The following is a 27,328-nucleotide window of genomic DNA, read 5'->3' as shown; positions in this document are numbered from 1 at the left end:
TATACATCAGAGAGAATATTATTTACTTTGCTTTTTATCCAATACTAGTCTTTATCATCCAGTTTTTTGAACTCTAGGCTGTTGCACTTGTGGGTTTGTAGTGGACAGATACCATTATACAGACAGAACTGCACAGCCTTGGCATTGTACATTCACTTTGCACTTTGTTGACAAAAAAAAGCAGATGAGAATTCAAGCTGTCCCCTGCTAGAGAAACAAAAGCATTTCATTCTGGGAAGCCAAACTTCCACCTATCTAAAGCTGCCTCCCTTCTGAACATGCCAGCATTGTGAGATCTCCTTCTGCAAGATCAGAGTCCCCCGTGTCCTCGCAAGGGACAAAACAAGCAGGGGACAAAACAGCAGTCAGTTATTTCTTCAGATGAGTCTGGATTTGGGCAGCATCAGTATGCTCATGGTGAGACCATGAAATGAGAAAATTGAGGTCAAAGGGGATAGACATCTCACCTAACTGCAGATGTACACAGAGACATCTCTAGCTGATCTTCTTACTCTCTCCTTCCCTTCTAATTAGTGGAAATAAACATCACATTTCTAGGACTCTATTAACCTGTCCTGTTTAGATACCTACTTTAGGACAAGAGGAGTTGCAGTCTGGGAACATCTACATCTGTAACAAGTGAAGGTGGAGACATCCACATTTGTTCTAGAGCATTCCAGTCACAGAGCAAAAGGGAAAGACCCAAACTCACAAAATGAGAACTCAAGATGTGCACGCATGGATGAAACAGAACAGGAGGGGAGGCAAAGCTGTAATATAAAGCAAAACAAGCCTGAGGAGGGGCCAAAAAGAAATTCAGTCCTGAAGGATAAAGCAAGAATGGTTAGGTCAAAAAGCTAAAAAAAACCAAAACCCCAAACCATCAACAAACCCCACCTAGTTTGTGCTTGCAATCATCACCCTTACAGTTGTCTTAATGCACACCAGTCATTACTTGCACTGTTCCTGGTTATTCCAGTCCTGTGGTCCCACCCCCGTTGACACAATTTTGAGATTTTAGTTTGCTTTTTTCAGTCTTTGGAAAGCTACACTGCAGTCCAAATCATCCTGTAGCATGGAATAATTTTGCCAAAGAGGCAAGCATCTGTGAGCTGAGCTGCCACCAATCTCACTTCCACCTAGCACACTGGGCGGATCAGCCAAGTTGAGAAACATTTTGGGCAGCCTCAGATAAACCTTAAGCTGTGACTGCAGAATTGTTTAAGGGATAAAACAGCATGGTGGGACAGGCTGATATGTGTTTGCTTCCTGGCTGTAGGGCCTGTGTCAGAGAGATGCTTCATACCTACAGCTCCAGGTGGCACCTGCTAGGGAACAGCCTTACCCATGGAAGAGTAATAATATGGAATGAACTATGGATCCTTGCTGAAATAGGGTCTTAGAGAGTTCCTGCTCCTCAGCACTCCATTTATTTCCTGGAAAGGGTGAGAGTCATGTCTGTGAGCCCTGCTGGGGAGCAAACGCCTGGAACATATGCAGCTCTGGTTGCTGTAAAGCTGAAGCAGGCACGCAAGCAGCAGTTTTGCTGGATGGTGGTACTTCCAGCTGCCTTTGCCTACGCTGTGCTCTAATGGCTGAGTGTGCAGGCTCCCCTCCAAGTCCCTCCACTGCCCTACATTAGTGAAATTAGGTTGAGTGGATTTCCGGGTAAAACACTGTCTCTTGGGACCTGCCCAGCTCCTGTCTGACTTGCCAAGATTAATTAAATCAGAGCAGTCATCAGCTTATGACCATAGTAGCAGCAAGCTCTCTGATGATCATTTCTTTTGTGGCTGGTGGCTTGGGTTTTGTTTTCCTTTTTGTCTCTGTTCCACTGCAGATCTTTAAATTACCACAGCCAACGCCAAGAGAAGAGAAATTGCACAACACTCTGGGATTCTAATACAGATGCAGGGATTTTGCTTTTGCTGCTCTCTCTCTCTGTTTGCATAATTATTGCTGATATTGATTGTGCAGCTAGAACTCTCTTGTGCATTCATGCTAAAGTACTGCCCAGATCTATGCAGACACTGCTCTTTCTCTAGTGTTTTTCATGCTCCCTCCTTTCTCTGTCCTTTGCCAACTACAGCTTAGGCAGAGATGGATCTGAAAATCTGTTCCTCATCCGGTCTTCACTTTGCTTCCAAATACTAATCTGGGTCTTCCTGCCCTGTTTTAAGGAGATCTCATCTGCCCCAGAGATGACTCTGTTTAGAGACTTTTTTTTTTGGAGGGTAAGGAGCACTGGAAGGCTCCATTTAAAATCAATGACCTAAGCCTCTCCTAGTTTTAATGACATTTGGATCCACATTTGGATCCAGGCTTCACAGCTTGATTCATCTGTCCCAATCCATCTGTCCTTCTAGCCAGCCAGAAGCCTATTCCAGGCAGACGATGGTAGGTCTGAGACTGCTGAAACAAGACACACTTCAGGTTCAGAGCTGTTGCTTACACAATTCTCTTCCTGATCCATGTTAGCCCATTGCAGTCAGCCCTACGATGCGTCATATGCAGTGCTAAGATCCTACGCCCTCCCCACTCACTGCTTCTGAAAACTGGCAGACTTACACTGCCCCAGCAAAACACTGAGAAATGAAGAAATTGGATATTTCAAGTGAGTGACTGTGTCTGGTCCAGGGGATTGACTTCTCCCAGACCTCTGGTGAATCTCTCACTTGCTACAGACAGACCCAGGGTACCACCTGGTTCCTGTGAGCCCTGGGGGTCCTGGTGGGCACATGGCACCTGGGAGATCTGCATACCCCTGGCAAACCCTGCAACAACGTGATGGGGAGGAATGTCCTCAGTGCAAGTAGCAGGCAGGAGGTCCAGGGAAAGAAGCAGGCAAAGCAGACTGTTAAGGTTAAACCAAAACAGTTAATATGGCCAGAATATGCAGTAGCTTGAACCTCCTATTCCTAGACCACCTCACCTTTGTTTCAGAACCATGTATGAATGGCTGAGTTGCTCCAGCAGAGAGAAAAATAAACAACTTCTGCAAGTCCCATGGCTGATAACTTCAGTCCAAGCTTGGACAGCTGCCTCCTTTTCTGATCCTGCTGAATCCTCAGAGGACAGCCAGCCCCAGTTCTGTCGCCCCAAATGCCTTTGCGCTTTGTCAGGCTGAAGAGACAGTGGCTTAGGGATTTCCTCGCCCTCTCATCCCACCTCATGCCTTTCTTCCTCTAGCACCACCATGGAAATCCAACCCTGCATTGGCATCCACGTGCATAGTAGATGGAAAGGGAAGGAGTGGTGGGAGAGATACTCAGGGTGCGCAGCAGTGGGGAGGGGGTGCTGAGGGGAGTCAGGCTCACAGCTCCAATGCAAAGCATCTTTCACAGTGTCTAGACACCAGCTGCCGGGTTGCCACGGAAACTCCCCAACTCTGGCTGACAGGAGGGAGCAGTGAGGTCTCCAGAGAAATGGGAGAGATGGAGGAAGAGGGTGGGAAGAGAAAAGGGAGGGTGTTCCTTGTGACTTTGAGGTGTTAACTCTGTTACAGCTACATTTGCAAATATTTTTCCTCCCTGGAGAATGGGAAAGAAGTGGCTCTTCTTCCTTCGTCCACTGCCATTTCCTTCCCACATTCATGGATGCAGCAGGCCTGGAGGCTGAGAAAAATGACAGTCATACTGCTGACTATTCAGTTATTGCTGCCTATTACCAGCACTTTTGTCCCAAACTTCCCGTGTACTGTTCCCATAACTTGGCAATTTCAATCTAGCTAGAGTTGGAAGAAGTCTACCAGAGTGGTTTGGTTTTCAGACAGTGAGATCTTCTTTAACAATGCCACTCTCAGTCACTCTGACAGCTACAAGCAAAGGCAGCTCCGGGGAGGACAGGGTGCTCCCACCTGGCCAATAGTGTGATTTGTCACAATGCTTCTGTGGGGATGCTTTATTGTACCAGAAAGTGGTGGGCAAGTGCAAGGCTGCGTAGTACAGTGGCCAAAGGCAAGGTAAAAGAGCTCTTTGGAGATGAGAGTGCCTTGGAGGCAGATGTTTTACACTGGTATTGAGTGGCTTCCTACCATGCAGAATGGTGCTGTGACCTCAGCAGACTCCTACCAATGTTCCATGGTCTTCACAGCCAGGGACCTTGGAGGGGAGAAATGGGAAGTGACTTGTGCAGCATGTCCCCAGCCATCAGCTGGAGTCAGAGCTGATCTGATGCACAATCAGTTGCTCAGCTGCCTTGATGAACCAGAAAGGCTCCCTCCAGGAGCGATTCCAAGCTACCAGCCCCTCCATCTCCCACAAAAGGTGACCCGGAATCAAAGATGCCTCTGCAGACACTCGGATCACAGTTCTTCATTATCCACTGCTTGACTTTCCAGCAAGGTAGTGTACTAGTCTTTTTAGATACAATATCAAGTTTGTATCAGACCTATAAGATATAACAGTATATAATATCCAGATCATACATTTAGGATGAACCCACACCTTTGTGAACATCAAGAGCTGTCTCCCTTGTAACCTTCCCAGAATGCTACAGGCAGCCAGCAATGTAAGTATTTATATGGAGTTCATCACCTCAACAATAGCCTAACTCACAATCATGGGGGTATTTTATCCTTGTGGCACCCCAGTGAAGAAAGAAAAAGCTTTTATTTGCATTTTAGAATAAGCAAAGTATGAAGAACTGGGCTATGGTCACACAAAAGCCAGTGATGTACCCAGGAGGCTGAGTCACCTTGGCTTTTCATTCCAGCACCTCAACCAGCCATTCTGCACTCAGCCACACTTTCATAGGTGTGATGCCTTGGGCCTGTTATTTATGAAATTCCATGAAGTCCTAATTTCAATCCAAAACTGGAGGTGCAGCAATCTCAGCAATACTCCCCGAGCCATCACAGGAAGGCAGGTAGAAGAAAAGCATTCATTCCTTCACCTGAGGAAAACCTAAGAAGAAATCACCCAGAAGATATTCTTTACTCTTCTCCTCCCCTGCCCATGTTGATTTCACACAGGTCCTGGAGACCAGAAAGGGTGCTCTTTTGAATTCCTTAAATACCTTGTGATTCAAACAGCTTGAATAGAGGTTTTAAATTGCTTCCAGCTGTGGAATATAACAGTTGACAGCTGCTCTTGGCATATGTGTTGGAAAACAGGATGTCCCCATCTCATGCAACCGCATTATTTTGAGTCACCCATCTTTTCTCCCTTGCTGGGTTAAGTTCTGGATGATGGTTGAGAAATAGAGAGCATGTGAAGGGACAGAAGAACAAAGTCTTTGTAAGACACACTCATTTATTCTTTAGCCTCTTCAGAGCGACTACCCTCTGAGATTATAGAGGGAAAATCAGAGGAAAGATAAGAAGAAATGAAAATACCCTGAGTAGATACAGGCCAATTGAACCTTATTGAAGTGACTGATAGCGATTGTTCTACAGCCAGGACATTCCTAGAAAAGTAATTAATTCAGGGAAGGAAAGTCACAGCATTTGGGGATGCAGGTTTGGATTTGGAGAGGCCTAGCAGATGCACAGAGAATAGCCCAGCAAGTGACAGAAGTCTGACAGACAGATCAGGTCCTCAGAGGTCTGCCCATCTTACAGCTCTGCTGATCAGCCTGGCAATTGTGGTAGGATCAGTAGGGGGATAAAAATGAACCTGAAACTGTGGCAGACTGCTGGCATTCACGCACTGCTGATCCTGAAATAAAGAGGGTTAAGAAGAGGAAGGAAACATGCAGAGTGATAGAGCCTTTGGGTTCTCCACCTACAGCTCCCACCTCCTTACTCAGGACCAGCTGTGAGGCTGCTCTCCTCCCCTTCCCTGGCAAAGCTGTCCAGAGAAAAGAAACTACAGGAGGAAATCTTCTGTAATTGCAGCAAAATGGTCTAGAAATTCCTTCAGTGCATCCAGAATTAATGCACTGCTCCTCCCCTTGTACTCCTCCCCCTTCAGCTGCCGGTGGCAGGAAAACAAATTGCTGCAGCCCCTACTACAAACCACGCTCCCGCCTCCCTTCCCCCAGCCCAAAAGACATGTGCCATTCATAAGCTGCCTGACTGCTGGTCTCCATTATTAAGGCCTAGAAGACTGATAAATTGGGGATTCATGGAGCCTGCAAGCCTCCAACAACCACATTGCCATGGAAACCAGAGGCAGACTCCATCTCCAGCAGAAATGATATTGATCTAGCTGAAGGCAGGGAATTACAATCAAGGAGAGGACATAAAATGTCTCTTTTTCTTCCCTTTGCCATCCTCCCATTTTGTGTTTAAATGAAGGAGAAATTTCATTTAGAGATCATTAGTTTGTTTCTGTCCATCATCATACACCAAGGCTCTGTAAATTGGATTCTGAAATTAATTAAGTGCCTGTTGTCAGGCCTTCCACAGCCATCTTCTTGATAACTGTCTACAGCAGTTGCAACATCAACAACACCAGCTCTTTGCATCAAAGATATTACTAATATTTCTCAAAAGCACAGCTGGTGTGCACACCCTTAGAATCCCAAATGTGTTTTATGCAGAATGGGCACTGAAACACTGACACCGCTTTCTAGAAGGCAGTTCAGGCTTCAAGCTGTACCCAATGAAGCTCCTGGGAGCCTTTGCTTTTCATTTCAACAGGAGGAGATTTGAGAGCCCAGACACATGGAGAGGCATTTTGAACTAAGAGCACTTGTGGGGAAATCCCCACTTCAAGACAACACAAAGTGGCATTACTGGTGCAGAACAACCCTCCTATCTTCTAGAAATCCCCTGTCTGGGACTGTTTAATCACAGCCTCCACAGACAGAAAGATTAGGGGTCACAGCACCTGCCCTGCAAAACTGGATGGGCAGGTGGACACTTTCACCAGATCATCCTGCAAAGGTCAGATCCTCCTCAGTTTGTAGCCTCATCCCTTGGGGTACCCATGAGAAAGCTTAAGGGTTGGGAGGTAAAAAGTCACAGTTTGACTTCAGATGGGAGGTTGGGCTGCGTGGTGATGCCTGCTCGGTAAGTGGTCACCTCTAGGGGAAAGGAAGTGTAGAGCAGCCCTGAGCCAGGCACTGGTCACTGTCAGAGAGCCAAGCTGCACAGCATGAGGGAAGCAAGGAGCTACCTGCAAAACTGTTCATGAGTGCTCTTATTGCCAGCACCACTCTTCCCTGTGAAGGTGGCAGCAGCTAGCATCAGTAATTCTGATTTTAATTCAAATCTGGCAGGTTTGGTGGTCTGGTGGTTGGTTTTTTGTTTTGTTTTGTTTTTTGGGGGCTCTTGGGGGTTTTCGTTGGGGTTTTTATTTGCCCCTCTTTTTTTTTTTAACCGGTTTTTAGAGCCATTTCTCCCAGTTTGAGAGGGACTTCCCAGTCTTTGAATTCTCTTAGTGCTGCACCAAGCGAACCAATGTGACTGTCCCACAGTAGCCATCTCAGTTTAATTGGCTTTTCACAATAACAACTCAATCAGGCGGTTAATGAATTCGGCCTTGACACGAGAGCATTCAGTGGGACAGCTGCAAATGCTGGAGAGACCTCCTAGGGGCACAGAGAGGCAGCCCAAAGCCCCAAGCAGAGCCAGCTGTGCCATGGCCAGCTTGCATCACCTCTGCGGAGCAGCAGGTGTGTCTGGATTGTCAACAGCAAAGTTGAAGCTCCTCAGTACTGCCCTCTATGGCAGAAAAAGTATCCAGGCGGCTAAGATGGCCCTTTGCTGAGCTACTCTACAAAAACACAGCTTCTCTCCCAGGCATTTCAGCACTGCTTTGGCTGTCCCTTGCTAACACTTCCAGCCAAGGTAGCCCTGGCTCAGCTGTAGGGGCAAGCAGCAGCTGCTCCTTCACTATCTCACTGCTTAGCCAAAGTCTGCCATGAAGCTTAGCTCTGCACAGGTCCACAGAGACTGTGAGTTACCACAGGTCCCACTTGCAGAGTTTCTAAGTTTTTGGCCAAGGTGGAACAGCCCATACTTTAGGCTTGGGCACCACCATTGTGGTGACTGCAGTCACAAGAAGAGGGCCTTGTACAATACATGAACTCACCAGGCCTGAGCTGCTCTGAAATTGCTCTGAAACAGCACTGAGACGTAGGAAGTGGGACCCCAGTGTTTCGTGCTCATATTGTCTCCCCTGGTCCTCCAGCTGATTTTATTTGCTGCCAAGGTCCTTGGCTTAGGTCTTGCCTGCTGGTCACAGAGCGATGTTGTGAGATATCCACATGAATGAACATGTCTCTCTTACTCTTCCTCTCCTGATGGAGCTGTTCCACTTCCATAAGTCATTAAATATTCATTGGGCCAGAGGAAAACATGGACTCTGTAGACTAGTGGTGAATGCACTCATCTGGAATAGGGGAGACCAAACTCCACTTCCTGGCTCCAGCAAATAATAAATAATTTATACAAAGTGGAATAGCTCCAGCAGGAGGGATCAGGGGAAACTTTGTCCAGCAGCCCAATGGATTTTAGCTTCCTAGCATAAGGCATGGCCCCACCTTGTCTTCTGTCCCATTGAGGGAGTACCCAACCCTGACATGCTAGCTACTTTAAAAGCACGTAAAGGTTGCTCTTACTGCTTTAATCTACAAATCCCATAATTCCTGGTACTGGTATATTATGTTTACATTTGAAAAATTAAAGGGTTCTTTAATGAAAAAAAGAGTTTCACAAAAAAATTCCAGTCCAGCAGACTCAGAAGCCCTGTGTGGTTGTGATTTGAACTGCAACAAGACTTTACTCCTCTGTTTGGGAGAACCATGTGTATGTGTTTTTTCTGGAAATGAGGACAAGAAGTAGTTGTATGCTACATTAGTTAGGAGTGTCTGGAATTTTCTCCTTCTCTGATGTAAAAATCAGTGACTTCATCTTTCTAACAGTCATTTGTCTTCAGCCATGAAGAACGTTTTCTACCTTGAGGGAAAAAGACACGTTTTCTTTCTCACTTTGTGTCTCTTTGTTGAGTGCAGTGAACAGTGCTAGGTTAGTGTCTCTTGAGACCAAAGTCTGCTGCTCAGCAGCAGTGCTGTGCATTTCTTCCCCCTGCCTTCCTGGTGAGCCTCAGGTGTGTCTGGGAGACGTTGTGCCATGTCAAGTTCAGTCCCTGTGCCTGGCACCATGTTTGGCCACACTGGTAAGTCTTCCCAAGGAAGCCATGGAGGCAGTGTTGGGATGGCTTTGTGGCAACACACCTTCAACCTCAAAGATAAGCTTAAAGGCATGCGCCGAAACTGTTTGCACTACTGAGGCATCTTCCAAACACCCACCAGTCTCACTTCTTGAAAACCTGCAGCACCCTGAATGTCCATGCTAAACACAGGAGCTGTTCCAAGGGACAGATGCAGGACTGAGCAGGTGTGGCACAGAGTTGCAAGATCTAGGTGACACTCCCTGCTCAGTGTTTGGCAATAAAGAAGTTACTTTCTTCCACCATCTGGATCTCTGGTGTACCAATTGAGTAACGGACTGAGAATGCAGACAAAGGGCCAGACAGAATTGCTGCTCCTATAAATTACAGCAGCCTTACTGAAGGTAAACTCACAGCAACCCTCGGATGTGGGGGATTTTCATCTCTTCTGACAACAAGGGAAAGCAGAAGACCAATATAACAATATTGCACTGAGTCCCTTCCAGGGGAAGAAACATATGTGAGACCATTTGTGAGCAGATCTAAGAATAAGACCACAGACTCCTTCAACTCACACATCTTTCTGAAGTGCAGTGGGGCAGGCTCCATCCCAGAGTTTGGTCTCCTTTGGCATATCCCTTGTTTCAGCACTGATGACTGAAGATTACCCTGAATTACTTACGACACTGATGCTGAAATCACAGGTGAAATCCTAGCCTTTCATAAGTAGAGTAGGTAACACAGTATGTCTAAGCTGGAATACACATCCTTTCATTTCTAAGCCCACAACCAGTAAGGGAATGGAGTCCTATAATCATTTGAAAACTACAAATTATGGAGTTATAGACCTAGTTATGGGCCTAGTTACGTACCTAGTCTACACAAGCTTTCATTCACACCTCCCTCTTAGAGGCTTTTGTCATTTCCAAATCAACGCATGCCTCCAGTTAAAAAGTACTTTTTAAAAGTACTTGCCACCACCCCAACTTTAAATTACTTCTACCTTATTCCATCTTCCATCTCTTCAAATGGTTATCAAGTCAAATGGTTATCAAGGTCCTTGAAATATTTCTTCACAGCTGCTAAGACAGCTTTGTCAAAGTCTGGGAAATCCTCTTCATAATGGTCCCAGCTCTTGCTGCTGCTCTCCTATCCCTTTCCCGGTACATGCAATGCATTGTCAGCTATGGTTCTGTAGCACTGCACCACTTTAGCACTGTCCAAATGTCAGAGAGATTTTCTTCTTCATTAACCCCTGTAGGTTACAGGTAATATCCGGTTATCTTTAATAGCATTCCCAATTACAGTGTTTTGCTGAAGGAAGATGGAGAGGCTGAATAGTGTCTTCCACCTTCTGCTTTCTTTCATAATGAAAAGAGGACTCATTTGCTGTTGCCTCAAGGTACAGCTGGAAAGTGTGTGGTTCTTTGAACAGTGGATAATTGGGACCTTATGACCTTTATCTAAGACTTATTTGCATGAAGCATTGAGTCTCACTTTTCCGGTCATTAGGGGAAGAACATTTTCCTTTACATCTCTGGACACTGTCCAGCTTTCCATAGTTCTTTTCCTGACTACTCTCAGCCCTGCAAAGGGCAGGTGTCCAACAGGGACTCCTGACTGCCAGGACCTCAGCTGAGATCTTCCGTTCTGTTCCAGTGTCCCATGCTGACACTGATGTAACTAAGGACACAGAAAGAAAAAAGAAACATTTCCACAGATCACATTCACATTTGGTGATGATACAGCTAAGGCTCTTTACATGGTACAGGCCATTAGAGCTAAAGGATATGTAAAAGGAGCCTTTAGCAGGGAATACAGAACTAGGAAGAAAGCTGCAATTCTGGTAACCCACAAAACCAGACTGGACTCTCCTTCGGAGAACAGCTAAGCACATGATAATAGTACTCTCCATCATTTGGGTTTCCCACACACCTTTTTTTAAAGTGTCTCCTCTATTTTCTGCCTGAAAGACATTTAACACAAACAGATAGGAAAGCTAGGGAATAAGGAAGCCCTTCTTTAAGTCAAGCTTGCAGCATGAGTGTACTGTTGAGAAATAATTTATGTCTAGAGACCTGTTCAAATTCAGTTGTAATATGGTCTTTCACAGGTCTATTGGAGGTCCAGAACTGGAGGTGGAAACTATTCCACAGAGCTGATGCCGGTGGCTTGACTTGTAAGCCTTCTGCCACTGCTTACATTTTCCTTGGCTCTCTTGCCCACTCCCCAGTCTCACAGATCATCATATGGCTGAATAAAATATTTTGGCAGTGTCTTTACAAAGAGGAGAACTCCCAAGTCACTGCAGTCATCAGTGCTCATTGGGTAGCTGTCTTCAAAAGGCAAAGATGTTGCTGTGCCTAACAAATGGGATGAGAAGGAAAAAGAAAGAAATATTGCTTTCCTGGAAATAAGTGTATAGAAGTACAGCCTTTTCTGGACTAGTGTAAACAGTATCTGTCACTCCATCTCATAAAGGAGATTCACAGATTTAAAGGGAGTGAAGAGAAAAGCAACAAAGATCCTAAAAAGCATGGGAGTAATTTCATATAAAAAAGCAATTGAAAGCACTGCTTTTGTTTTCTCCATGAAAGAGGTGAACAGCAAGAGCTATGGTACCATGCCCTCTGTGCATAAATGCATATTATATGATGCTATATATACAATAATCAATTACATAAAGTAGGGCTATCAGAAGCTTTTGCTCTTTCTGTGACGTGGCACAAGTACAGAAAGATATTTAAAGCAGTGGTGGCCAATTTGTCACAGAACTTTATGGGCATTGTACAGTTGGTTGGACTTGGGGAAGCTGCTGACACTTAGTCAATCAGATACTATATATATATGTGTGTATATACATATATATATATATATACACGTGATATAACGCTGCATTTATATTAGCATCAAAAGAGAGAACACATCATGCTTTACCTGCTAAACCAAATCCTAGACAGTAGAGGACAGTGATGAGCCCTAGTAGTAGAGAGGCAGTTTACCCCAGATCTGCCCATAGCAGTATTTCTTGCTAGCTACTGTGAGAAGTACAATAAATAGATGTTAGGTCTGACCTGGCTTGGCAACTTGTATGTTTCTCTACCAGTTATTTGCATGGATCCTTGCGAGTACAACTTCACCTTGCCAGAGTCCATGGAATTTCCATGGAGATTGGAAGTGATCACTGCACTGGCATTGATAATCCAGTATTAATGCACGTATTACACAGCTCTTGAGGAATGTTTAACTAATCTGATTGTGCTGACCTGGTGAACTTTCCAAATCCTTTTCCTCTGCACTTGGCAGCCATCTGTACTACGGAGTCAGTACTGCTACTTTTAAAGTTCTGCTCCTTGGAGCTGTAAATCCCAGCTGATACTCTGCAAGCTTATATCTATCTGAAAAGTTCAGCCTACTTGATCCTAGTGTAAAGAGATGACACTGGCAGTAGTGCAGAGCACTTTTGGCAGATACAGCAAACAGTCACCACCTAAATTTCATTGTCTGTATAGACTATTCACTGGTCTGCTATTTGAGCCTTTCTCAGGAGAAATTTTAGTTGTCATTTATGGCAGAAAGCATTCCTCCCATGTAGAGATTTCAGAGCATTTTCTGAAGATGATCTGACTGCAGATGCAGTGAGCCTCCGTGAAAAACCTTGTAATGAGAGAGTGATTTTGAGCAAAATCTAGGTGGAGTTTAACCATTGGTCTCGGCTGTAGAGAGCCACATGTTAGCATGAGTGACTACCATACAACATGAGCACATACCATGACATTAGTATGCACTGCCCCTAAACAATATCATCTGTATGTATGGCTCATAGGAGCTCCATCCTATGAAGATGTGTAAGAGTGCAAACCTTGATATATCACCTAGAAAGTTCAGATTTGTATAGGCTCAAGGCTGATATCTTTGTTCTGTTGGAAGAATACCATAGAGATGCGAAAAATAGTGAGGCTGGCCAACCCTCTCCATGAACAGGAACTCTGTGCAGCATGCCATGATTTCTGATACTGCAACAGCTGCAGTTCCCAGCATCATAAGGGATGAAAGACTGCTGTCACCCTTTCTGTAATTTGCACCCTTCTCAAAATAACCCACTAAACCAGCCTTGAGTGTCCATGTATTTCTTACTGAGGCTCTAAAAGAACTGTTACCTCTTTGGTACAAAAGAGTGGTTAACCTTCTTTCCTCAAGAGGCCTTATCCAGAGTCAGTCCACACCTTTTAATCAGTAAATATGCTTAGTGTCACCTAAGATTTTATTAAAAGAGGTCAAGTGCTGCTTCACCACTAGCCCACTAGTACAGTTCCCACCTATATGGGGCAAGCTGCACCTCATTAGGAAGCAGCAGACCTGAGGCACACATGGGACAAGAGACAGTATTTCACTGCAACAGAGGAGGAAATCCTGCACCTGTAGCATGCTGTGTGTAGGAAAATTGTGACAGTTCACTTTTCTGACCCTGCCCCTCACATGGCTATTTGCACCAATGCAAACCTGGTTGTGAAATACCTACACAATGCTTATGCCCATGTAGACACAATGCAAAGATTAAAAATTTCAGAGCAACTGAGGACTAGACATACACTTCATACTCCAGCATGTGTCAAGTAATCTAAATTCTATTTATATTCCTACTTTGTTGCTGGAGTAGTACTGCAGACAAGAAAATATTGGCATCCTTGCTTAGATTTGTTCCCTCTGGGGCAGTCATGGGAAGACTACTGTATTTGCATTGCTTTCCTTGGCTGCCAGGTGCAGCAGCAGAGATAAGCTTCCATGAAACAGGAATGTCAGAGAGGTTGTTCTGCCTCATGCCAGCTACCCATGGGCCAAGACTGAAATTCCAAGTCATACAACTGCAATCCTCTTGCTTAGGCTGTACCTTCTAGCTGGTACAAGACAATAGACAGTGTCTTTATACAGCCAGTGCTCCCTACGTGCAGCAAGTATTGTCCTTTCACCAATATGGTGATTTAACTGAAAACAAAGAACAGATTCAATTCTAAACCATGAAAAAGGATCCATAGGGACTTGTTTCCTCTGAGGAAATGAAGTGAAGATTGTGCCTCCCAGTGCTCCTTGCTTGCAGGATACAGGACCCCGGGGGGAACTGCTGGTCCGCTTATATGCAAAGCAATTGTCACCTGGCTGATTTTCATTTCAGCTGTGAAGCTTCTCCACTGTAAAGCTATTTCATCAACCAGGAAAAAGCATTCTTCTTCATTTCCCAACAAAAGAAGATCCTTTTATTTCCTTAGGCACAATTTACTCTTTCACGTTCCTGGGCTTTGTTGTATTCTTCCCTGACAAAATGAGAGTGCTTTTGATGTAAGAGCCAGCCAAATTTGGAGGTGAAACTCGAAAACTTGTGAAAGTACAAAGAGAATTGAACATTGTGTGACATTCACCTCCTCTCCTCCCCGTAAAGTACGTAGTAGCCCATCTTCTTCCATAGTCTGCTATGCTGGATGCTGATCTCACTTCAAAGCTGCACTAACATAGACTCTTTCTGGTAACTTTGATGGAGACTCTCTGGATTTAAGCCAATGAAACCTAGATTAAAATAAGTCTCACTTCCTCGTCCATATGCAATGTATAAATTCCTCCCTACCACATTTGAATTTTATCCTGTTGAGTAGATTGGCATATAAGCAAGCCTCTCTAAGCATAATACCAACAAAAGAGGCAAAGGTTGGATCATAACAGAAAACCTATAAACATAACACAAGGAAGCTCAGATGAGAAGACAACTTTTTGCCATGCTATTCATCCACCAAAAACTGTGAAGAGGTTTAAGAGATTGTCCTTCTTGCATCAATCCCTCATTGCCACTAAAAAAGCCCACTGACTCTCTTCATGCCTTACCCAGGTTGGAATTCATCTGTTTTTTCCATATACTTTTTGGTACATTGAGGATTGCTTAGAAACTGCCCTACCATACAACTGGAAATGCCTGTGGTTCCAGACCAACTAATACTGGATACAGGACAGTTACTTGAAGCCATTTCCTTAGCCATTACCAACAGACAGAGTACATGGAACTGAATAACAAGGAGAGCTGAACTCTGTCAAGGGAACTACTCGCTAGTACAAGGAACCACTCCATCTCTCCCCCATTTCAGAAACATTAAATATTAAGCATTTAAAACTGTGCTTGTCTTTATCAGGCTAGTTATTCCTCTCCCTGCTTCCTCTCTTTTTTTTCATCCAGCGCTTAGACAAAGGCAAAAATTTCTTCTGGATATAAATTAAATGCCCTTGCCTTTTGCTCATGCTTGCACTGGGGAAGGTATTCACAGATAACACAATACAGCCACTGTAGTAAAATTCAAGGCAGGTGAATGTCGCTGCACAGAAGTAGCACGGTCGGCACACCTCACGGTAGTAGCAGCCAAGCATGCCATGGCAACCAGCCAACTGATGACATTGGCTAGGAGCCAATTTGATTTATTTTTGGCAGCCTGACACTGCATACTACTGTGCCAGTCTTCGATCACAGAAATGATAAGAGATGACCTTTGAAAGCCAAGGGGACTGATGAAGCTGAAAGAGGATCTGTCCCCGGGCTGCAGGAGTGCTGGAGTGGCAGAAGTTTGGTAGCCCTCCCTCTTTCATGAATGACCATCACAGCCATGCCAGCAACTACCAGTGCTGCATTTGCTGGGGGATGTCTGGGAGAAAGGTCAAGACACGGCAAATGTCTTTAAGTCTATGGAAAGAGTAAGTACCAAGAGAGAAACAGAGGTTTAAAGAGATGAGAGGGAGTAATAGGATGAAGATAGTAAAAAAGAAAACACAGGCTTTCTGTAAGGAAATATTTCCTGTCTGTGGTACTTTTGTAACGTGATGATGCTCTTTAGAGGAATATTCTTTAAGGAAGTAGCAGCTTCTTACTATTGTGAACACTGTGCTGTAGAGTGTATTGCAGAGCACAGCCCTGCATCCTCAGGGAGATGGACAAGAAGACTATCTAATCTTTTTGCATTTCTTTCCTGAATGACTCTGGGGACACTTAGCCAGCTGTTCGGGTTTGTGACTGGAAGGCTGATATCATACTGGAATAGGAATTCAGGAAAAAAATCTATATTCATTAACATTTTAAAGAGGCTATCAGCTTGACTCTGGCCACATACCTTTCCTGTTTGCTTTCTGCAAACATTGCTAAGCTTGAGTATTACTGCATGCATACTGAATAAGTATAAATAGATGCAGATACTGGTCTTTAACACTCAACCACTGAAAACTCATTTTTAAATATATATTTGATTGTAGATTTTCCAACTTATTCTGTTGGATAGATATTTACATAAGTAATAGTATCATGTGCAAATGCATATTAAATCATATATTTAAATGGCCACTTCAAATAATGTGGCCATGAATGGTTGGCCACTTCAAATGATGTTAAAGCCAACAAGAGCATGGGGAAGATATCTGTAAATTATTCAGAACACTGCATAGAAATAAACCATTCTTTGATGAGTGGCAACTCAAAACAGGTAAAATTAAGCAAATGAAGTAGCCTGCTACTATAATTTTCCTACTTCTATCAATTAGAGCAGATTAATCTGAGTAAAAATGGAATGTTAACTCAAAGGAGAATCATTCCTGTTTAGGAATAAGGCAACCCTAAGCCTTAAATAAAAGGTAATTAACATTCATTATCCTCTGTACAGAGGACCCCAAAACACTGATTCACTCTGTTCTGGTTTTGCCATTGATGTTTATACCTTTGGCAAGTATAAAACCAACACAAGTACAGCATGCAGCATTCCAAATTATATTTCACAAATGACATGACATTTATGTTTCCACTCAACTTATCACACAAAGTAAGAACAAAGAGCTGGAGACCTGAAGACCAAAAAGCCAACAGGGACAATGCATTTCAAGGCTTATTTCTAGGAACTTATAAATGAGCAGAGGTAAAACCAACAACTCTTTGTAGTTGTGTATAATCAGTTTAGACTCACATTCTTGAAGGCTGCTCCCCTTGCCCATACCTTAAATCATAAATGTTCTGCATGAGTTCCTCTCCCAGTACTTAATCTGTCCTTTTGGATATCTGTTCTTTCCTATGTCTCCACTTTGTTGAGCAGGAATACAGTAGCCGGAAGCCCTGGGTTAGCTATGAAGCTTGAAAGTCTAATTAGAGAGTGGGAGTTGTAATTTGTGGAGGAGAAGTAGTGGACCAAATGAAATTATGGAGAAACATCAATAAGTACAAGACTGGATGCTGAGGCTCTCTAAAATTTACATCAGGCTGTTTATGAATATCAAGATGCTATGCTACATTTTCCCCCAAAAAGCTAATGAATGCAGAATTCCCTGTACAACGGAGTGTTTCATAAATGTGGAGGTCAGTTTTGCTTGGCAGTGCCTCTTAACTGATTTTCATGCGGTGTCTACCCAATCTAACCTTTTTTTTGTTGTTTATGTTATTTTTCTTTGACAAAATAAGGAAAGCAAAGAACAAGAAAGAAAAATGTTCTCAGTTCTTTGATTTATTTTCTGCCCAGCTCAGTATTACAATTCAAAACAAACTCTTCTTTATGGTTTGTAAACAATATACCTCTGTCAAAAATGCCCACTTTTGCCTCTTGGAACTTTTCACCCCTTCTAAGGGGAAAGAGTTGAAAACACCTCCTAGAGTGACTCTTGGCATTCAACCCTCTCTTCTGTCCTCACTCACTGAGCTGTCAGGGCCTTTACTTCCCTTTCCCCACCTGATCCTCTTACTATATGAGTCTGAACCAGCTGACACGTCTAAAAGCTTCATGCAAGCATGGCTGTCATGGGCCTCTCCGAGCAGAGAGGCTCGAGGGATTGATGTGGATGAAACCATAAGCACTGTTGATAAAATGATGTTAATGACTAGGAGGTGGTTCTACTAAGAATATCACCCATTCACAAGCAGATGGAAGAAAGACTCTTTTGACTCCTTCTTGACCATTCCACCAGCAAGGTTAAATGGCCTCCTGCAGTATGAGAGAGATGTGGTCTTGTGAGATTTTCAGCTCAAGTTAGAAGCCTCTGGTGAGCTGGTATCAGCTCGGGTTGTTTTGCTGCCCCACTGGACCCGCCTGAGCTCATCACTATTTTTAGCATATGCAGAGCTTGGGGAGCTCTCTCCAGTTCCTCCAAGCCTCCCAGCTGGCTGACACTCTCCTGCCACCATGAAAAAAAGGCCTGGATGACACTTCTATCTAAAGGAACAGGAATTTTGACATGAGGTGCAATATTTCTAAAAGCTGACAGGAAGCAAGGAAGAGGGTGTTAAGCAAGAAAATTAATCTCCCACCACCCCTAAAACCCAGCAAGGGAATTCCCTTGTTAACTCTCAGTCTAATCCCTGCACCAGCTCTTGCTGGCCAACTTTGCATCCCCAGCAGACCAAGGGAGGTATCCATTTCTGAAGAGGCCCATTCCCCAGCGAGGCATTCACTCACCTGTCTTCTCTTCGGTTTGGCTGCTCTCCACTGTCTCCATTTGGGGTTGCGCTGTTGCCTTGGCAGTAGCATCCTCTGCAGCAGGGGTGGTGGTGGCAGTGGTGTCAGCAGCAGGCACGTCGGCTTGTTTAGGCTCCTCTTTGTCTTGGGCTTCGTCAGCCTTCAAGGACGGCGAGTTATCAGTGGAAGCTTTAGTGGCACTTTCCCTTTCGGGGGCAGTGGCAGCAGTGGGCTTTTCCTCTGAGGATGCAGCAGGAGTGGCAGCCTGTGGGGCTGGCTGCTCTGAGGCCGTGTCAGCGGCTCCATCCCCTTTTTTCTCCTCTGCTGGCGCGCTGCTGTCTTTGCTGCCCTCCTCCAGCTGGGCACTGTCAGCGGCGGCTGCTTCTGTGGCAGTGGGAGCCTCGCTTTCTTTGTTCTCGGCTGCTCCACCAGCAGGGCCTTCCTCCTTCTTGTCGGCAGCATCAGTCTCAGATGCTGGGGCATCTCCCTTCTTCTCCCCCTTGAGCTTTTTCCTTGTTATGTGTCCGCGGAAGCTGGCCTGGATTTTGGTGGCTGCCTTATGAGCTTTATCTTCTGGTTTGATGCCATCTTGCTCGATCTTTTGGTCTCCGTCCTCATTTTTTTCAACCTTTGAAGAAGAACAAGGGAGGAGGGCAGAGGAGAAAAAGGGAGATAAGATTTCTCCAGATGTATCACTGATTTTATTGGGAATGTCCCACCTTCCCCTCCTGCTAACCTGTGACAACTTTCAAAGCAGCCTTTCCATTTAGTATGGGTTTGGAGCCAGGTGGCTCTGATTTCATGCTAAGGCTGGACAGATTTAGGTCTCCAGCCAAACCTCCAGCCAGAGGTTTGTAAAAGGAATTTAAAGCACCTCATCATCTCCGTCAGCAATGCTGAGAGCATCTTGGCTGTGTGGAAATGCTTGCACCAGATGGGTTGTCTCTATTCCCATGATTTGTTTTCCCATCCATTTTGAAATACACCAATTCTTCCCCTAATCATGTTCAGAACACTCTCCCGAGGGGGATTTTCACAGTCCTTCCAAATCCACCTTTGCCTTCTGTGTTTCTTTTTAATGACACCTTGTTTCACAGGTGTGTGACTCTAATGACACCAAGTGCTTTGTCTGTTATAGCTTTTTGGCTCAGGATTGCCAACAGAGAACAGTATTGCTGCCCTCCCCACTGCAGTTATGTGCTGTCAGACACACACAGATATGCACAGGATATACTCCTCATAAACACCCTGCCTGCAAGCACTCCAAGCACTTTGCCTTTGCTCTCCGCTCATGGTTTCACTGAAGGATTAATAGGCAGATTAATATCAGTCTTTCCAATTTCAGCAGACTATTATTATTTCTCTGACTATTGGGTGAAATTCAGCCTTGTAACAAAGAACAGGCATTCCCCATGTTTTTTAGACTTAAATCATGCATTAGAGTTTTAAATGGGACCAAAACAGAGCCTGTGCCTTATGCTGGTCTGCTGCAGAGAGATAATGCTCAGCTTATAAACCTCCACTGAATCTACAGGACATACCATTCTTCACCCCAATAATTTAGCAGCCCTTGGGCAAGTAACATCTCAGCTGCATATTGATAAAAGGACACTGTTCTATTAATATTCCCATTGGGAAGCATTCAAAAGACCTACTTGGAAGCAGAGCCACTGGCCTGTTTGCTGTCTGCACCTGTTTTCCAACACTGGTTCAAGTAAGAAAACAAAGAAAACAATCTGGCTGAGAAAGATAGAAGGTTTACTCTGGATGGGAAGAGGGAACCACTGCCTTGAACACTGCAACTAAGATGTACCATCTGGGGAAAGGCTCCGGAGAAGAAGAGCAGAGAGAGAGGACAGTCTATAAGTAAATTAAATAAATGTGAGGCAGGAAGAAGGGAGAAGAAGCCACTGCAACATTCACATACACCACTGCAAACTTCATGTCTGTGGAGAGCGGGAGAGAGGACTGGCCACACTGGCAACAACCCCTGGGAAACAATGGAAAAGGTCATTTCTACAGCACAAGGTAGGGTCAGGCGCACACGTGTGAGCAAAGCTGTGCCAGTGAACCAAACAGTTGTCCACTGGCATGCCAGACATGGTACTCACTACCTCCCCTGGGTCCCCAGTGAGTACAGGATCCCCCACCCCACTGGTGCCCATCATTCCTGGAGTGGGTAGGGTGGCCAGGGAATGAGCAGTCTCAAATCATCAAGGAAAAGAGCTGCCCCACTGATGCAGAGGGTCTGTACACAGCAGGAAGTCTGAGAGTGAGACCAGGTGCTTCTGCAGTGGGTGTAAGCCTGTGAATGAATAGGTAACAGATCAATATGCCGCATTCTGCACAAGGAGTTCTCGTGCTCCTGACCATGCCCAGGGGCAAAATGGTTGTTGCACCAACCACAGGGGCCCATCTGAGCATTATGTCTACCCTTCCCAAAGTGCATTCAGTGACACTGTATGGAAAGTCATCTTTCATGTTTGTCTCAGCTTGTCAGAGAGCAGGTGAAGGTTATGTGCAAAGACGATGCAGACCCTAGCATGCTGTAACCATTCATGTATTCATATTTTTTCTTGCATAGCTAACTTGACACTGTGTTATTCAGCATATGGGGTAAACTTTTCAGACTACTTCAGCACAAGGGGGTTGGAAACAAATTGGAAGTACCTTTAAACTATCCAACTGCAGAGCTCACAAAGGCTCATCCATCTTGTTCCTTAGACAAGTTTGCAGATTGCAGTAAGTCCTGTGTTGCTGTGGCAACCTAACCTAATACCTGAACTAGCTAGTTTAAGGAGATCTTGAGTATCCTGGCACTACACTGTAGCCACAGCAACGTGAAGATAGAGTAGGTACTCCTTTATAGCACTGTATAACACTTAGATGTGCTAGCTTTGACTGTCTCTCCCTAAGGACTGTGGCTAGTCTCAAGCAGCACACAATATTGGGAGGCTGGAAAGACAATTTAGACATAACTACAAGACCCTGAAGTTCCAGTCTCCATGCCTAATTCCTGCAAAACCATGAGAGAATATGACAAAATTGTTAATCCCTAGACAAAGATGAAAACCATTGACTGAAGGGAGACGTCTCTCGCCACTTGAAGGGAGATCTCTCTTGCCACTGGCCTTGTTGCTTTAAGGTCCCACATACCTCTTGCACCAACCAAGGACAGCTATTGGGAATTCTGGTCTGCTGCATGTCCGACTCTATGACTTCAGAGGAGTTATCCTGTTACCTGGGCTATGTAGCCCTGTGAAGGCTTATCTCCTTCCCACTGCTAGCAGGAAGCAATAGGGGCAGCAAGGGAGCAGCGCTCACAAGAGAGCTGTGACCTGCCAGCCAGCCCTTGATCTGGCAGGCAATGGGGGAGCACTTCTGCCAAGAGAGGTCAGACTAAAACTTCTCACCTGCACCTAAAGCACGACAGAGTTAAAAGGCTCCTCTCCTATTCCAATTACATCATTGTCCTCTTATTCCTCTTATTCCAGTTGAGATGACATCTGTTTGAGTCCTTGCCAGATCCCAAGTTTTGCAACTGCAAAATGTATTTCCAACAGGGTGCTTTCAGCATAATTTCAGACACAAAAATAAGAAACATGAGACTAGGGCAGAGGTGGAGTTCAAGATCACGGATGAAAGAAATGTGCTAATCGTTTGTGCCAACTGGGTCCTCAGGAATCCCATTTCTATTCAGTCCTTCCAGAGGAAAGCATCCCAGTCATGAAAAATGACTTTTTTTCAGGCTACTGGCCTGCAGCTACTTCTGGGGTAGGACAGGGTATCCATACAGTATGTGTGTCATGTTGTATAACAATGGGTTGGGTGAGAAACAGGTCATTCAGGGGAAAACTTCTGCTCGCACAAAAGAAAAACCAAGGGCTTTTTATCTGTGGATTACGTGCACAGCAGATAAACCTTAATTAAGGAAGCGCTCGAAAATAACCTGTATACAGCAAAGCTCCTGGAAAGCAATTTGTCTTCCTTGGAAGGCTAAAAGGGTGAGTCAGCCCTGCAAGGATGAATTCAAAAGCATGTCAGTGGAAAATAAGGAATCTGTCTGTCTTATCTATCATCCATGCATATATGACATCTCAGTTGTAGAATTGTGGCTAGAATAAAGTGACTATTATTACTAGTGTTTGTATGGAATCTAGAGTTCCCAGATAGGAACCAGGTCTGGCAAGGATAGGTTTCACATATTAGTATTCCATCACATCCCCCCTTCATTTACACACTTATATGTAAAGTAAACTCATACTAATACTTAATATTGACATATTCATGATATTGTAAGAGTACATGCAATGTACTGCCATTTTACACAAAACAAATGTCCTCTGTTTCACTTAATGTGAAATAAATCATAGATCCTATAATGGCAGAAGGACTGGAAATCACTGAGGTTAGTGGATACAGAGCTAAATGGATATATAAAAAGACACACGTGGTCAAATGTCCATTTTTTTATTTGGACCATCTTCACATACCCACTGAAGACACTGTGCAAAGCTTTGCTTTTATGAAACACACTGTTAGGCTTTTATGTCTCAATCTACACAGCCCACAGCATTTTTCTAGTCCTAGAGGGATGATCCTCTCACCATCTCCATCTGCTTGTCTGCCACACCTCCAGGTTTCTAGGACATCCCTTCCCAGGCAGACTGTTCCTGTAAGTGAGATTTTCCTTGCTATCACATAGCTGAGAGAGTGGGAGATAAGAAATTAATGTTTAAGACACAGGTAGGGCAGAGGTTAGTTTTTAGGTACCAGAAATGTAGAAATTCCCTGGAGCCATGACCACAAGAAGATTTGTAATCTCTGGCCACCTTTTCACCTTTTGTCTCCAAACTCACAGCTTACAGGGGGGTCAGATTATGGCAAACAATTAAGAAAGTGTTACTATAATGTCCAGATCCTTTTAAATGTCTCACATGCTGGTATTTCAGGAAAGGAGAAATGGAGAAACTAGGTGCTTTCCAGATGTTCCATGTGGTTTGCAGCCACATATAGGCAAAGAAAGGAGGGGACTGAGTGCTTTGGTCCTTGATCGACATTTTTCCACTTGTCTCTCATGGTGTACCTCATTGCCTGGCCTTGGAAAAATGAACATATAGTTTTATATTTTGAATGCTGGGAGGGAGAGACCAAAAAAGAATTTGCAGTTCCATTAAAAGGTCCTTGAATATTATATGGCCTGCTCTGCCCCTCTCTATAGCTCTCCTTTACCTGGTGTTTCTCTGCCCTCCAATGCACAGCATGTATCAACTTCCTTAATGTTCATCCTAGGATCAGGCTGCTATACCATCAGCCAGCACCCTGGTATCCTGCTCTTTTCTGTCATTAGTTAGGAACTCCTCTTGAACGTGACACTGAATCCCAGAGCCCTTGCTATCTCCCAGTATTCTGAAAGCTGTGTGCTACAAACCCAGGTGTAGGACTTACACATCTTTCACCAGAGAAAGCATCAATACTGGCCAGAGCCTGGACATCCATTGGACCACTGACAGTCATCAATAATTCACTTCACAACCCAAGGGAAAAATGATATCCAACTATTAAGAAAACAAACAAACAAGCTGTGTTCTCCATATGCAAAGATATAGGGGGCCAAAGTCATTCCTTTCTCATGACACCTACACTAAGGTACGTGTGGAAATCTTTCCTTCAGTTACTTAGGTGAACTAGCATTGAATCGACTAATCACCTGTGCTATTTGTGGGGTTAAGGTGCATCTCAGCCCACGCTCTATTCCTGACTAGAGCACAATGTATGTTCACACTGATGTTATTAAGGTCACTTGGGCCCAGACTCACAAAGAAGTTTAGGCGCCCAACTCCCATTGATTTGACAGGATTGAGTCACCTCAGTGTCTTTTGTGGGCCTGGCTCTATGTGACCTGATTTGTCTCAGAGACAGCATTTAAGGAGCATAAAAAAGACCAGCTGTCTCCCCAGAAGGAGTGAAGCATGGACACGTGAGAGAGAGAAAAGGTTTTCACGCCTTGTGAAGTGAGGAAGCAATTTAACACACAGAACAGCTTTTTTTAACCCAGTTAAATGGTGTGAAGACACCTGGCTAGAGGATGGCACCTGTCAGCACAACCTGTCTGCAAGGTGAGGAAACAAACAGAGTTCCTTTTTTTCCCAGGATGACTATAGTGATGGTAGTTAAAACACCCTTGAGAAAGAAAAGGTTAATTCATCTCTCTGAAGTCCTATGCAGGATTGTTCCCCAGGGTATAACTAGCAGGACTTCAGCTCTCCAGTTTCAAATCCTCCAACAGTGGAGTTTCCATCCTTTTCTCTGCAAGATCCTCTCACGTATTGGAAATTTCCCCTATATTTTATGGAATAAGATAATGATGGTCAGGCAGATGGAGGGATGGATGTTATTCGCTCATGTACAGAGACTTGAGAAGAGAAGATAACCTAAGCTACACCTATTTAGATATTTCCAGTGTGCCTTCTCAGTACATTCATTATACTCCCCTCACCCACTTTGCGACTCTCCATTCTGTTTGTCACTCTGTTTCTGTCAAGTTGGTGGTTCACCATGGTGTCATCTACTACCTTGACGCTGCTACAGGGTGTGTGCATATTCTGGGGTATGAGGGCACTGAGAGCACAAGGTCTTTGTGGACTGTGTTGAAGATCTTGGGTGTTTGGCACAATCAACATCTGTGCTCTTACTTGAGCTTGGATCCTGGTGCAAACTGTACTGTCAGTTGTGCCAGTCTCCGTTTTGGAGGGAAATACGTGTGTCACTCCAGAAGGAGCCAGACAGCAGGCATTCAGATAAAGGGATCAAAGCCTAGAAAGGAAGCAGGAAGGTATCCAAGCTAACAGCATAAATCTACTCCCAATATAGCTTGCATTGAAGGAATTAAGCAAAAGGAACAGGTGAAAAATTTCCTTTGAACTATGCTTTGATTAGAAGACTCTATTCAAATATGTGATTTCTGATGCAGATATGCTTAGACAGAAATGCAACCTTGGATGTCACTGGACTGAAGAGAAATTTTATTTAAGCTCGAACTATGTGGTTGGTCTGGGTCAGTTTGGAAAAGGAAGGTTGCTGCTATGTGGATTATATTGAAGTAGTACATTCAGACTCTGAATCTCATGGTCTGCTGACCATGAGCAGGTAATTAAACCCAGAATTATCAATCTTTCTCCCTCCCCACCTTTTCTCTCTCACTCTCTTTTTTTTTTTTTTTTGCCTTGCTTGCTTAGTTTTGGACTCCACAAAAATTTTCAGGGAATTGTTATTAACCTCTGGTGGCTCAGAGTGTTTGCTCTCATGAGAGCTGGACACATTTGCTTTTGATCTATCTGCAGGCAAGGGACAGAGGCTAATTTACTGCTGACTTGCTTCCCTGAGATCTAGGCCAGACAGCTGCTGAGACTCCCCGGAGTCCAGGCTTATGCAAGGTCTCCAGAATCACTTGCACAAGAAGCAGCAGCTTGCATCCTGCTCCAACCCCATTCCCTCCATGGGAACACAGGGCATGCCCTCTGTGACATATAGCAGTTAAACTTCAGGAGGGACTGGGGTGTATATCCCACCTGAAAAGGAGGGACTGGGGTGTATATCCCACCTGAAATTACAAGGTGAACTGAAGAAGGCAGCAACCAGGATTCTTGACTGGGATCTGCCAAGGCCAGTAAAGTAAGTACTGCCTTTCTTACTGTTCTGTTAACCTCCTGGTAAGACCTTCGTCTTTTGTTTTTCTAACCTCCTGAAAGAGAGCCTAAACCCATACAACCACCTTTAACCAACAGCTCCCCCATTCCCCAAGTAGCACCACACAATCTTTCAAATCATCAGAGCTGCCCCCAGCAAAACCCAGGTAAACAATATTGCGGGTTTATGGAATTTGATAAACTGGCTCTAAAACAGCTCCACCCAAGATATCCTCTCTCATAACCTGTTCAGCTTGTGTTCCAGATAGACCAATCCCACATTCCCACTGCAGCTGAACTCTGTGTGTACCAGGATCTTGTTTCTGCAAAGAGCAGGAATCCATAGCACAGGCTTCTACCTATTGGTATAGACTCTTATCTCCTCACTGGGACAGCTGGCTTCTTCTCAGCTTCTGGTTCTGATGGATTCAACAGGTCTCAGTGGTATGTATGGTCTCTCCTTACCAGCCAGGATTGGCTCTACTGGCTCTGCTTATTGCTCCGTGGGATTTCCTGACCCTGCTACCATCAGGCCCAGCTTCACTAGGACAGGGAGTCAGCCTTGTTGCTAGAGGCAGAGAATTAGGGTGTTGAGTGCTGGTTCTGATCTTCATAGAAACTCAGTTAATTGATTTGTGTTGCAGATCTTCATGCCCATCTGGGCTTAGCTGACCCAGACACTGCCCTCATGCATCCAAATGTACTTTTTCCTCTGTCTTGTCCTGGATATTCTCTTCACCCACCTTTACTTCAGTGGTACCATTGGTGCTGATGTTTGCTCCACAGATCTTCTACAAGGTGGCTGATAGACTAATGACAGCACATCATGAATTCCCACCAAGCAGCGAGTAAGATATGGATGTTAACAAACAGTTGTACTGAGATCTTATTGGAAGTCCAATGCCAAATGCAATGTCAGATAATGAAAATGGAGCGTAATTTCATTGATTTCAATGACATTTTACTAGAGATGTATTTTACAAAACCTCTGTGGTCTGATGCTCCACACAACTTGCAAGAGGATACATTGTTAAGTTCCAGAAGGACTATGAACCCAATTGAATTTGTATTTATAGCATTGAAAGAGCCTCAAATGCATGCTGTGTAGCTAACTAAAGCATTG

At 44.4% G+C, this 27,328-nt stretch overlaps 1 protein-coding gene across 2 annotated transcripts in view; it reads right to left on the bottom strand.

Moving 5' to 3' along the window:
• The window catches only part of GAP43 (growth associated protein 43), a 58,570-nt gene that overhangs the window by 9,778 nt on the left and 21,464 nt on the right, over positions 1-27,328 (bottom strand). For both annotated transcript variants that reach the window (XM_064644407.1, XM_064644406.1), the window contains exon 2: positions 18,518-19,145. In XM_064644407.1, coding sequence (XP_064500477.1) covers positions 18,518-19,145 — 628 coding nt within the window. The remainder of the gene's footprint in view (positions 1-18,517; positions 19,146-27,328) is intronic.

The sequence above is a fragment of the Pseudopipra pipra genome, chromosome 2 (assembly GCF_036250125.1).
Source record: "Pseudopipra pipra isolate bDixPip1 chromosome 2, bDixPip1.hap1, whole genome shotgun sequence".
NCBI classification, from domain to species: Eukaryota; Metazoa; Chordata; class Aves; order Passeriformes; family Pipridae; genus Pseudopipra; species Pseudopipra pipra.
Note: the sequence above shows the minus strand (reverse complement) of the source record. Positions and strands in the feature narration are given on the sequence as shown.